The sequence below is a fragment of the Mytilus edulis genome, chromosome 10 (genome assembly GCF_963676685.1).
Source record: "Mytilus edulis chromosome 10, xbMytEdul2.2, whole genome shotgun sequence".
Taxonomy (NCBI): domain Eukaryota; kingdom Metazoa; phylum Mollusca; class Bivalvia; order Mytilida; family Mytilidae; genus Mytilus; species Mytilus edulis.
In genome coordinates, this window is record NC_092353.1 from 64,938,855 (window position 1) to 64,953,267 (window position 14,413).

The 14,413-nt window shown below is 34.0% G+C and overlaps 1 protein-coding gene across 2 annotated transcripts in view; it reads right to left on the bottom strand.

Moving 5' to 3' along the window:
- The window catches only part of LOC139492246 (uncharacterized), a 36,279-nt gene that overhangs the window by 13,164 nt on the left and 8,702 nt on the right, over window positions 1-14,413 (bottom strand). For both annotated transcript variants that reach the window (XM_071280441.1, XM_071280440.1), the window contains exon 3: window positions 6,044-6,154. In XM_071280441.1, coding sequence (XP_071136542.1) covers window positions 6,044-6,154 — 111 coding nt within the window. The remainder of the gene's footprint in view (window positions 1-6,043; window positions 6,155-14,413) is intronic.

The window sequence follows — 14,413 nt, forward strand, 5'->3', positions numbered from 1 at the left end:
AACGGTTGGGACCATCATCCCCAAAATTAATCCCAACCTTCATTTTGTGGTATTGAACCTTCTGAAAAAATTTCATAAAGATCTATTCACTTAAACTAAAGTTATGCGGAAACCAATGTGTCTTCGGACGATGACGCAGACGACGATATCATACCATTATACGATCCCAAATTTTTTTTGGTTTTTTGGGGTCGTATAAAAATTAACAACATATCTAATATGAACAAGATGCTGTCAGAGTGACATCAAACAGGATTTTCCTGCATGGAAATGATATAAGCAAATCTGGACCCCAAATAGCTATCAATGCCATTCCCTTTTTTCTTTGGGGCAAACTAAGTTACAGAAAGGAAACTAAAAACTTTGCAATTTTTCAATTTATAAAGGGGGATCATTTGATAATTTGATAATGGTTAAAGTGACACCATCAAAATTCAATTTGATCTGTCTTTTGTTGTAATAAGCATTGTAAATATAGCTCAACATGCAGACTTCTTATACGTTCAGGTATTTCACATCCAATTTTTGGAAATATTCTTTATAAAGCACAAAAATGTCAGTATTCACCTCAGAAACTAACAAAACCTTTAAATAGACTTATCAAGAAGGGATATAGTTACGATACTGTTGTCAGGTCACTAAAGATTGCTTATTTTGGCGTTAATATTGATTCACTTATAGGGTCTTTGCATCGGAACTAAACACATTTATTAAAAAACCAGTTGTTGGCATGACACGGGTTATGTTCTTCTCATATATATGTTATGATGGTATGATACTAAACCCCTAACGGGAAGGATTGTGCCTGATATTCATATGATGAAATTGAAGTCTGGAGCTGGCATGTCAGTTAACTGCTAGTAGTCTGTTGTTATTTATGTATCAGGGATCTCCATGGCCTGTTTAACGATGGCGCCCCGCCATCGTTCAAATGTCTTGCGCCATCGTCAAATGACCTGCGCCATCGTTAAATTGTCTTCCGACATTGTTCAAAACTGTTATCATTTTAATAGCCCGACGCCTTTTTTTTCAGCAATTATAATCAAATGCATGTAATTGCATAACCCTCAGGCTTTTTTATATTATAATCCAATACAGTTCTTACACCTGAGGGATATCCGGATTAAGATCGCTAATCACTTGTACCTGAGCTTGTACAGGTAGATCAACAAACCAGACAGGAGAATACAATCTGAAGATAAACGATTCATTTGTCGAATTGTTCAACTAAGTTTCTGCAAATTCTGTGATAATTTAGATTGAATAAATAAATTAATAATCCCAGTTACAAAGAAAACAGTTAAAAAGTCGAACACATGCTTTTATTTATGACTTACGCAATCGACACCCCCCTTTTTTGAGAAGTACAAAATAAGACGTAAAACAGTTGTTATTTCATCGCAAATAACTCGAGTACTGCTGTATTGGAACGACAATATAGAATAAATTTAAAATTTAAAAAATAACCAGATGCTCCGCAGGGCGTAGCTTTATACGACCGCAGAGGTTGAACCCTGAACGGTTGGGGCAAGTATGGACACAACATTCAAGCTGGATTCAGCTCTAAATTTGGATTGTGATTAAATAGTTGACACAGCATAGGTTTCTGACACAGAATGAATGTGTTCTAATGAACTTAAAATTTTTGTTTTCTCTTAGAGCAATTCACTATGCTGTTGAATATTAATCCTCTCAAAACAAGAATGTGTCCTCAGTACACGAATGCCCCACTCGCACTATCATTTTCCATGTTCAGTGGACCGTGAAATTGGGGTAAAAACTCTAATTTGGCATTAAAATTAAAAAGATCATATCATAGGGGACATGTGTACTAAGTTTGAAGTCGATTGGACTTAAACTTCATCAAAAACTACCTTGACCAAAAACTTTAACCTGAAGCGGGACAGACAGACGGACGGACGAACGAACGAACGGACAGATGGACGGACGGACGGACGCACAGACCAGAAAACATAATGCCCCTCTACTATCGTAGGTGGGGCATAAAAATGTTTGAAGAAATTTTCTTTTTTATTTATGAAATTTCAAATGAGAAAAATTGAACCCAATTTTTTTAATCACATCCCCCTTTCCCTTATTCCAAAACTAATCTCAATTAAAATTTCTAATGGAGTTTGCAACAATAACTACTCTTTTAAATACATCATAAAATATTAAGATGTAAAAAAAACTGCTTGTTATCACTGAATGTTATTTATTATAATTTATCAGTTGGTAGTAAAAAGTGAATATACATTGTATATTGTATATAACAAAGATTTAAGTTGATTCTGGACAAAGAAAGATAACTCCAATTAAAAAAAAATCTTGCTATTGCACAATATTTTGCAATTAGATATTTCTTGCTTACTATTCTGGACAAAGAAAGATAACTCTAATTAAAAAAAAATTTGCTATTTCACAATATTGTGCAATTAGATATTTCTTGCCATTGCGCAATACTGTGCAATTGAAAAGACTTGCTATTGCACAATACTTAATATAATAATTTTAGATCCTGATTTGGACCAACTTGAAAACTGGGCCCATAATAAAAAATCTAAGTACATTTTTGGATTCAGCATATCAAAGAACCCCAAGATTTCAATTTTTGTTGAAATCAGACTAAGTTTAATTTTGGACCCTTTGGACTTTAGTGTAGGTAGACCAATTTGAAAACAGGACCAAAAATGAAGAATCTACATACACAGTTAGATTTGGTATATCAAAGAACCCCATTTATTCAATTTTTGATGAAATCAAACAAAATTTAATTTTGGACCCCGATTTGGACCAACTTGAAAACTGGGCCAATAATCAAGAATCTAAGTACATTTTTAGATTCAGCATATCAAAGAACCTAACTGATTCATTTTTTGTCAAAATCAAACTAAGTTTAATTTTGGACCCTTTGGACCTTAATGTAGACCAATTTGAAAACGGGACCAAAAGTTAAGAATCTACATACACAGTCATGACAGTTAGAATCGGCATATCAAAGAACCCCAATTATTCAATTTTGATGAAATCAAACAAAGTTTAATTTTGGACCCTTTGGGCCCCTTATTCTGTTGGGACCAAAACTCCCAAAATCAATACCAACCTTCCTTTTATGGTCATAAACCTTGTGTTTAAATTTCATAGATTTCTATTTACTTATACTAACGTTATGGTGCGAAAACCAAGAAAAATGCTTATTTGGGTCCCTTTTTGGCCCCTAATTCCTAAACTGTTGGGACCTAAACTCCCAAAATCAATACCAACCTTCCTTTTGTAGTCATTAACATTGTGTTTAAATTTCATTGATTTCTATTTACTTAAACTAAAGTTATTGTGCGAAAACCAAGAATAATGCTTATTTGGGCCCTTTTTTGGCCCCTAATTCCTAAACTGTTGAAACCTAAACTCCCAAAATCAATCCCAACTGTTCTTTTGTGGTCATAAACCTTGTGTCAAAATTTCATAGATTTCTATTAACTTAAACTAAAGTTATAGTGCGAAAACCAAGAAAATGCTTATTTGGGCCCTTTTTGGCCCCTAATTCCTAAAATGTTGGGACCAAAACTCCCAAAATCAATACCAACCTTCCTTTTGTGGTCATAAACCTTGTGTTAAAATTTCATAGATTTCCATTCACTTTTACTAAAGTTAGAGTGCGAAAACCAAGAATAATGCTTATTTGGGCCCTTTTTTGGCCCCTAATTCCTAAACTGTTGAAACCTAAACTCCCAAAATCAATCCCAACCGTTCTTTTGTGGTCATAAACCTTGTGTCAAAATTTCATAGATTTCTATTAACTTAAACTAAAGTTATAGTGCGAAAACCAAGAAAATGCTTATTTGGGCCCTTTTTGGCCCCTAATTCCTAAAATGTTGGGACCAAAACTCCCAAAATCAATACCAACCTTCCTTTTGTGGTCATAAACCTTGTGTTAAAATTTCATAGATTTCCATTCACTTTTACTAAAGTTAGAGTGCGAAAACTAAAAGTATTCAGACGCCGGACGACGACGCAGACGACGACGACGACGACGACGACGACGACGACGCCAACGTGATAGCAATATACGACGAAAAATTTTTCAAATTTTGCGGTCGTATAAAAACTTTTATTTCCTGTAAAGAAATGTCGTATTGTAATTCCGAATTCATTTCGTAGTTTACAATCAAATTGATACATCCGCATTTCCGGTTTCTATTCAGACTCGAAAGATGCATGTTGCATAGCATCAATAGACAACTTTCGAGTTCGATGCATTTCCGTCAAAAACTCTGGTTTTAGTGAACGTCATTTGTGCGTTTAGGGGCGTCGTCACTTCCGTTCCCACGTTGAGCGAGTGGTTGGAAAACTATAATTCTATATTGTACGAATTATTCTGCAAATTGAATTCTCAAAATTGACAATCAGCATTGCTGTCATTAGGGAATTGTCATTAAGTACCTACAGAACAACCATTATTTCTTGTTTATCCTGCACAATGACGATCACTAAGACGCTTGATGAACGTAAATAGTGCAGGGATACAGGCGACCCCCTCTATCTGGTAAATGATGTCATAAAGGCGCGTATAATTGACGAGTTTTTTCCGGTGACGGATGAACTCGAAAGTGGTCTATTTGCTAGATAACATGGATAAAATCATTAAAAACCTTTTCATTTGTCAACATTTGCTTTACAAATCTCTTTAACATTTTACATAACCCGTACGAATCGTTTTGTTGTTGCTGCAAATCAGCCATACCGGTAATGCGGTAATGGGTTCATCACTTCTAAATAAAGTGTCCGTGAAAAATAAACTCTACATGATTTTTAACCCTCATAACAATTACCAAAATAGCAGGAAAACTACATGTGGACCTTCATGACAGCTTTTGGTCATTCTCGACTAAAGTGGGGAGCATGAAGGCTTGGCCTTTGAAGTTATACTTCTATTTACAATGAAAATTCAAATAAATATAATTTAAATAAGCAATGAGTTAGTATGTTCACCAATCCTTATGCAGAGGGATGGTATACTTTCGATCACGCTTCACTGTACAGCGTACGCACGGAATGTAATGGTGAAATTTCCTCCATGGTTCAATTTTCATCCATGGAGATCCCTGTGTATTATTGTCATTTTGTTTATTTTCTTTGGTTACATCTTCTGACATCAGACTCCGACTACTCTTGAATTGAATTTTAAATGTGCGTATTGTTATGCATTTACTTTTTTACATTGGCTAGAGGTATAGGGGGAGGGTTGAGATCTCATAAACATGTTTAACCCCGCCGCATTTTTGCGCCTGTCCCAAGTCAGGAGCCTCTGGCATTTTGTTAGTCTTGTATTTTTTTAATTTTAGTTTCTTGTGTACAATTCGGAAATTAGTATGGCATTCATTATCACTGAACTAGTATATATTTGTTTAGGGGCCAGCTGAAGGACGCCTCCGGGTGCGGGAATGTCTCGCTACATTGAAGACCTGTTAGTGACCTTCTGCTGTTGTTTTTTCTTTTTTCTATGGTCGGGTTGTTGTCTCTTTGACACATTCCCCATTTCCATTCTCAATTTTATTGTGTATAAATATAACATTTGGTTGAAACAAACAAAAGTTAGAGGAAATAAATTTTGGTACGTACGTAGATGGACAATGGTAAAACTTAATGCCCTCTCTGCTAAGGTGGGGCATAAAAACAAAAAGTTATGACACATTTTTTTAAACCCTTTTAGTAATTACCCCCAAACTCAATCCCAGCTTTTACTTTGTGGTATGGTACAATGTACCTTGCAGTACAATTTCAGACAGATCCATACACTTAAACACAAATTGGACTAACTTTGAATTGTTTACTGTTTGTACTAAACTTGTTTTGCTGTAACCTATGGTCCGAGTACACAGTTATTTCGTAGTGCATTTCTTTTAGTCAATAACTGAAAATTAAAAAAATCCCACATGCGCTTTCTTAATAATATTTTTAGTGTGTTGTACTACGTTTGGGAGAAATCATGTCAAAATCATAGAAAACTTCATCAGCTCTAACTCAAAATAAAAGGTGTACTAACCTTGTCTTGTTGTAACCTATGCTTTGTTAATTTGGAGCAGCAGACATTGACTGATTGTTGGATTCTTGATGTATTGTATTCCAGAAATGATCTGCTATCAATCAATAAAACCTAAAATGAAAGCTGAAGATGATTGCGTTGTAATCTTTTTATTGCTTATACATACCAGCTATCAACCACATAACATTAGTGGTTTATCTTACATCAGTCATCTAATTATACCAGCTATCAACCACATAACATTGGTGGTTTATCTTACTTCAGTCATCTAATCATACCAGCTATCAACCACATAACATTGGTGGTTTATCTTACTTCAGTCATCTAATCATACCAGCTATCAACCACATAACATTGGTGGTTTATCTTACATCAGTCATCTAATCATACCAGCTATCAACCACATAACATTAGTGGTTTATCTTACATCAGTCATCTAATCATACCAGCTATCAACCACATAACATTAGTGGTTTATCTTACATCAGTCATCTAATCATACCAGCTATCAACCACATAACATTGGTGGTTTATCTTACATCAGTCATCTAATCATACCAGCTATCAACCACATAACATTGGTGGTTTATCTTACATCAGTCATCTAATCATACCAGCTATCAACCACATAACATAAGTGGTTTATCTTACATCAGTCATCTAATCATACCAGCTATCAACCACATAACATTAGTGGTTTATCTTACTTCAGTCATCTAATCATACCAGCTATCAACCACATAACATTAGTGGTTTATCTTACATCAGTCATCTAATCATACCAGCTATCAACCACATAACATTGGTGGTTTATCTCACATCAGTCATCTAATCATACCAGCTATCAACCACATAACATTGGTGGTTTATCTCACATCAGTCATCTAATCATACCAGCTATCAACCACATAACATTAGTGGTTTATCTTACATCAGTCATCTAATCATACCAGCTATCAACCACATAACATTGGTGGTTTATCTTACATCAGTCATCTAATCATACCAGCTATCAACCACATAACATTAGTGGTTTATCTTACATCAGTCATCTAATCATACCAGCTATCAACCACATAACATTAGTGGTTTATCTTACATCAGTCATCTAATCATACCAGCTATCAACCACATAACATTGGTGGTTTATCTTACATCAGTCATCTAATCATACCAGCTATCAACCACATAACATTGGTGGTTTATCTTACATCAGTCATCTAATCATACCAGCTATCAACCACATAACATTGGTGGTTTATCTTACTTCAGTCATCTAATCATACCAGCTATCAACCACATAACATTAGTGGTTTATCTTACATCAGTCATCTAATCATACCAGCTATCAACCACATAACATTGGTGGTTTATCTTACATCAGTCATCTAATCATACCAGCTATCAACAACATAACATTAGTGGTTTATCTTACATCAGTCATCTAATCATACCAGCTATCAACCACATAACATTGGTGGTTTATCTTACATCAGTCATCTAATCATACCAGCTATCAACCACATAACATTAGTGGTTTATCTTACATCAGTCATCTAATCATACCAGCTATCAACCACATAACATTGGTGGTTTATCTTACATCAGTGATCTAATCATACCAGCTATCAACCACATAACATTGGTGGTTTATCTTACATCAGTGATCTAATCATACAAGCTATCAACCACATAACATTAGTGGTTTATCTTACATCAGTCATCTAATCATACCAGCTATCAACCACATAACATTGGTGGTTTATCTTACTTCAGTCATCTAATCATACCAGCTATCAACAACATAACATTGGTGGTTTATCTTACTTCAGTCATCTAATCATACCAGCTATCAACCACATAACATTGGTGGTTTATCTTACTTCAGTCATCTAATCATACCAGCTATCAACCACATAACATTGGTGGTTTATCTTACATCAGTCATCTAATCATACCAGCTATCAACCACATAACATTAGTGGTTTATCTTACATCAGTCATCTAATCATACCAGCTATCAACCACATAACATTGGTGGTTTATCTTACATCAGTCATCTAATCATACCAGCTATCAACCACATAACATTGGTGGTTTATCTTACATCAGTCATCTAATCATACCAGCTATCAACCACATAACATTAGTGGTTTATCTTACATCAGTCATCTAATCATACCAGCTATCAACCACATAACATTAGTGGTTTATCTTACATCAGTCATCTAATCATACCAGCTATCAACCACATAACATTAGTGGTTTATCTTACTTCAGTCATCTAATCATACCAGCTATCAACCACATAACATTAGTGGTTTATCTTACATCAGTCATCTAATCATACCAGCTATCAACCACATAACATTGGTGGTTTATCTTACATCAGTCATCTAATCATACCAGCTATCAACCACATAACATTGGTGGTTTATCTTACATCAGTCATCTAATCATACCAGCTATCAACCACATAACATTGGTGGTTTATCTCACATCAGTCATCTAATCATACCAGCTATCAACCACATAACATTGGTGGTTTATCTCACATCAGTCATCTAATCATACCAGCTATCAACCACATAACATTAGTGGTTTATCTCACATCAGTCATCTAATCATACCAGCTATCAACCACATAACATTAGTGGTTTATCTCACATCAGTCATCTAATCATACCAGCTATCAACCACATAACATTAGTGGTTTATCTTACATCAGTCATCTAATCATACCAGCTATCAACCACATAACATTAGTGGTTTATCTTACATCAGTCATCTAATCATACCAGCTATCAACCACATAACATTGGTGGTTTATCTTACATCAGTCATCTAATCATACCAGCTATCAACCACATAACATTGGTGGTTTATCTTACATCAGTCATCTAATCATACCAGCTATCAACCACATAACATTGGTGGTTTATCTTACATCAGTGATCTAATCATACCAGCTATCAACCACATAACATTGGTGGTTTATCTTACTTCAGTCATCTAATCATACCAGCTATCAACCACATAACATTAGTGGTTTATCTTACATCAGTCATCTAATCATACCAGCTATCAACCACATAACATTGGTGGTTTATCTTACATCAGTCATCTAATCATACCAGCTATCAACCACATAACATTAGTGGTTTATCTTACATCAGTCATCTAATCATACCAGCTATCAACCACATAACATTGGTGGTTTATCTTACATCAGTGATCTAATCATACCAGCTATCAACCACATAACATTAGTGGTTTATCTTACATCAGTCATCTAATCATACCAGCTATCAACCACATAACATTAGTGGTTTATCTTACATCAGTCATCTAATCATACCAGCTATCAACCACATAACATTAGTGGTTTATCTTACATCAGTCTTCTAATCATACCAGCTATCAACCACATAACATTGGTGGTTTATCTTACATCAGTCATCTAATCATACCAGCTATCAACCACATAACATTAGTGGTTTATCTTACATCAGTCTTCTAATCATACCAGCTATCAACCACATAACATTGGTGGTTTATCTTACATCAGTCATCTAATCATACCAGCTATCAACCACATAACATTGGTGGTTTATCTTACATCAGTCATCTAATCATACCAGCTATCAACCACATAACATTAGTGGTTTATCTTACATCAGTCATCTAATCATACCAGCTATCAACCACATAACATTAGTGGTTTATCTTACATCAGTCATCTAATCATACCAGCTATCAACCACATAACATTGGTGGTTTATCTCACATCAGTCATCTAATCATACCAGCTATCAACCACATAACATTGGTGGTTTATCTTACATCAGTCATCTAATCATACCAGCTATCAACCACATAACATTAGTGGTTTATCTTACATCAGTCATCTAATCATACCAGCTATCAACCACATAACATTGGTGGTTTATCTTACATCAGTCATCTAATCATACCAGCTATCAACCACATAACATTGGTGGTTTATCTTACATCAGTGATCTAATCATACCAGCTATCAACCACATAACATTGGTGGTTTATCTTACTTCAGTCATCTAATCATACCAGCTATCAACCACATAACATTGGTGGTTTATCTTACATCAGTCATCTAATCATACCAGCTATCAACCACATAACATTAGTGGTTTATCTTACATCAGTCATCTAATCATACCAGCTATCAACTACATAACATTGGTGGTTTATCTTACATCAGTCATCTAATCATACCAGCTATCAACCACATAACATTAGTGGTTTATCTTACATCAGTCATCTAATCATACCAGCTATCAACCACATAACATTAGTGGTTTATCTTACATCAGTCATCTAATCATACAAGCTATCAACCACATAACATTAGTGGTTTATCTTACATAAGTGATCTAATCACAAACTAAGCAAAAGTTTAAAAATCAAAATAGACCATGACTGAGGACCAAGTATTCTCTATTAAAATGAGATGTGCTAATGTTACGTAATACCAATATACGACTGCAAAAATTTTCCAGTCGTATAAAAAAGACATTGCACAGTGATGTACCTGTGTAATACCTTGTTGGAAGGTCGTAAATTAATCTGTAGCTGTGATTGATAAATTTGTAATCTTACCTGTACATTTTATAGATTAATGAACGATAGCATCATGTAACATATTTCACCGTTTTAATGAATGAAATTACGGATAAAAAATATTTCAGTTTTTACTTATTAGCTAAAATATGAACATTGAAATTGTTTATTTCAGCTTAGTTAGATATTTCATCATGCTAGATATAAGTCATGTACAAAACAATTGTTATTCACTGAAAACTTTGGAAATTAATCAGTTTTAAACTATAAACTAATTTTTCTTCCGATTTCATATTCCCCGTAAGAGCCTCTGCGTTTATTTTCTCAAGTCAATCACTGGAATTTGACCTAGATCAGCGGAACCATTTTATGAAAGAATTTACGGCTGAATAAACAGAAAAGGATAATTATTTTTTGTGAATGCATAAAAAATTTCTAAAAAAGAATCATTTTAAATACACATCCAAATTGTTCAATCCTACTAACTGAATCATTTTTCAAAATCGGGGAAATAAATAAGTTGTAAAAAAAATTAATTCCCACATCTCCATACCCGTAAGAGCCTTATCATTTTAGTTTTTCATCAATCAATACACTTATTTGACCCTGGCAATCGGACCCATTGATATAACTAGTGTTTACCGTTAAGTATTTTACCGCCAATATTAGCTCGTGCTGTCGGCAGGATTTTGTAAATTGTTGTCAGCTAGAAAACATCTTTTATGAAATGAATGAGGTCAAGTTCATTTTATGAATTAATAATTATTACTGATTAATTTAATTTAATTATATAATTACGAATTTGTTTGCATCGTGTCAAAAAATTTACGTTTCCGACAATCAAACATTAGATTGTAATGCATGATTAAATTTTGATTTGCACCTGATAAGCCGTAATTCACGGACTTGTTATAGAATACTTATAATATGAAATGTTATTTAATGACAAGAAATAATATTGATTGTATGTTGTCATGTTTATATATGAGTTGTATAAAATTAATAAAATAATTTAAAACTGACAAACGTTATTTAAAATAAAATATTTATCAAATAAACGGCGTTTGTGGAGATTCACAAAATATATTTGTATTTTGAATATGCTTTTTGCATTCATATATTTTGTCAAAAACTTATTGGTGAAAGAGTTTATATGACAATAAATATTTGAATCGAATCAATTGGGTGTGTTCATTAGTCATCCATTTAAAAAAGAATTTATTAGCTATAAAAAATATATTACATCACACTTTTAGCCAAAATTTGTATATTTTATAAAATTAGCCATACATGAGAGAAGTTAACAAGAAGAGAGGTGGAGTAGAGCTAAATTGGTTTTTATTGATTGATGTACAACATTCAGACTCTTTTTGAAAATTTTGTGTAGCCCTTAAAAGGACTGTTTTGTATAGCAATAAAACGTCTTCTTTATTTCAACTTTAAACTTGCAATCTTAACTTGGTATTCTGGTGTCTGGAGTTTTCTGTTGAAATACTGTAGGGACTTGCCACTCGATCTTTCTGGAAAAATTTTCCTGGGTAAATCTCCTGTAGCTCTTCCACCTGTTACAACTGCTACTGGTAATACCTTATAGATGTGATCAATGAAGTTGTTGCAGATTGGAATTGTTAGATCTTCTCTCCAGAAAGAATTAATGCCGTTGATGAGGTCTTCTTTTGTTTTCGGTTCTTTCTTGGTTAATCTGGATTTCAACATGGACCAAACCATTTCAATGGGGTTGAAATCTGGACTTTCCGCAGGCCAAACATTCCACCAGTTGATATTCTGTTCAGTCATGAATGCTTTAGTTGCATTTGCTGTGTGTTTCGGGTCGTTGTCTTGCTGAAGACGATGACTAGAAGGATATACACGGTTTATGAAAGGTATCAGACCCGATGTCAGTATGGGGTTGATGTAAAACGCTGCAGTCATGATATTTTCGAAGATTAATATTCGTGTTGTACCTTTTCGACTAATACCCGCCCACACATGAACCTTCAGTGGATGTTTAGGTTTTGGTAAAACCGGTGCTACAGAGTCTTTCTCTCGGTAGATAACTATCTTGTTGTTATGCAACTGCACGGAGCACTCGTCTGTAAAAATGACATTGTTAAAATGATCGTCGTTTGAAATGACCTCTCTGGCAAATTGGACCCGTTTCTCCTTGTTAACGTCTCTAACCATTTGACCGTATCTGGGTTTAGAAGCTGTGAATCCGGCTGCATCAATGACTTTTCTCACAGTTGACTTACTGGTGTGAGTGCCTTTGTCTGCTAAGATATGTTTAATATCGGTAGCTGTTCTTGTTGGATTCTCAGTCAGTGCTGTCTTCACAAAGTTGATGTCTTGATCTGTTATGTACTGAAATTTCGGTAGATTTTGGTCTTTATGATTGAAGTTTTCATACCCAATCTTTCCGTATTGGTATCGTTTGATGACATTCTTCACCGTACCCCAGGTTACATCTATACCTATTTCAGCTAACCTCCTAACAATGGCATGAACGGGCCAACTCTGTCTGTAAAGGGCAATAATTTCCAAGTTGTCTCGGTGTGAAAGTTTAAACTTAGGCATGGTTGTTTATTATCGCAATATTGAACTTTACTGATGCAAATATTTTTAGGAGCTTTTTATAAAGTCATTCTAAAATGACATGTTAATTGTAAGGGGTACATGTATGTACTGTAGAAGGGTTAATATCGTGGTCCCACATTTGTATTTTTGAATACACATGTCGACATCACAACTGACAATTGCCTTTGGGAGTTTACCTGACACATATAAAATATGTATAATAAAGAAAATAATAATCTTATTGATTTGAATTTACCTTTCATTTATCTATTTTAATTGACTTTAAAAAAAATATTTGGCGTTCATTTATAATTTCATAGTATAACTTTATTATTTTTATTTTCCATTAAATAAACAAATTTATTTTATTGAAATTTACATGCAGAAAAATAACCACACAATATTGTAATTACTATTTTCTTAATTTACTTTTTGTTGAATAAATTAGATAATTACGTATTTTTCTTAAAAAGACAAAAAATTTAAATAGTAAAAAATATTAAATTTTGAATGAAATATAATTTATGTGGTAATTAATTCAATCAAATTATGTATAACCAATTAAGGAAGAAGCCAGGTTTAATCAAAATCAATGTTTAATCCGTTAATACCATTGTTTGCCCTATTATTTTTTTTTTATTCCGAATATCAACTGGTTTAAGCGTAATCACACAAGCTGGGTACATTGTTAAAAATAAATTCAATTGAAAAGCTGTTTTGATCAATCTTATCTTCAAAGAATGTTGTTTTAACACATGAGTTGATATCATAAATTATCATTTAAGTATAAATATGACCGCTCAAACAGTCAGCAGTATTAGTTTAACAATGTCATCCAGAGCCGCTACACGAGAGTATTCTCACTATTAGTAAAATATGATGATGGTATTCGTTATACCTGTCCAAGAATTAAGATTATGACCGAAGGTCGTGTAAGAGTAGGCAGTAGATACCCAGTGATGTACGGGAACAGTACCAGTTCCCCTGAATCTGCAGAAGTTATAGATACTGGTGACTATCTCCAGATGAAAACCAGAGAGACAGAAAACTCAGAAGTAACTTCTCCAACTTCTTCATCGCCGCAATCACCAGTAGCATCACCAGTAGCGTCACCATACGTTATACGCAAAAGAAAAAAAATGCCTAAAACCACTACATCAAAGAAACCCAGACAAGAGGCCGTTTTACTCAGTATGG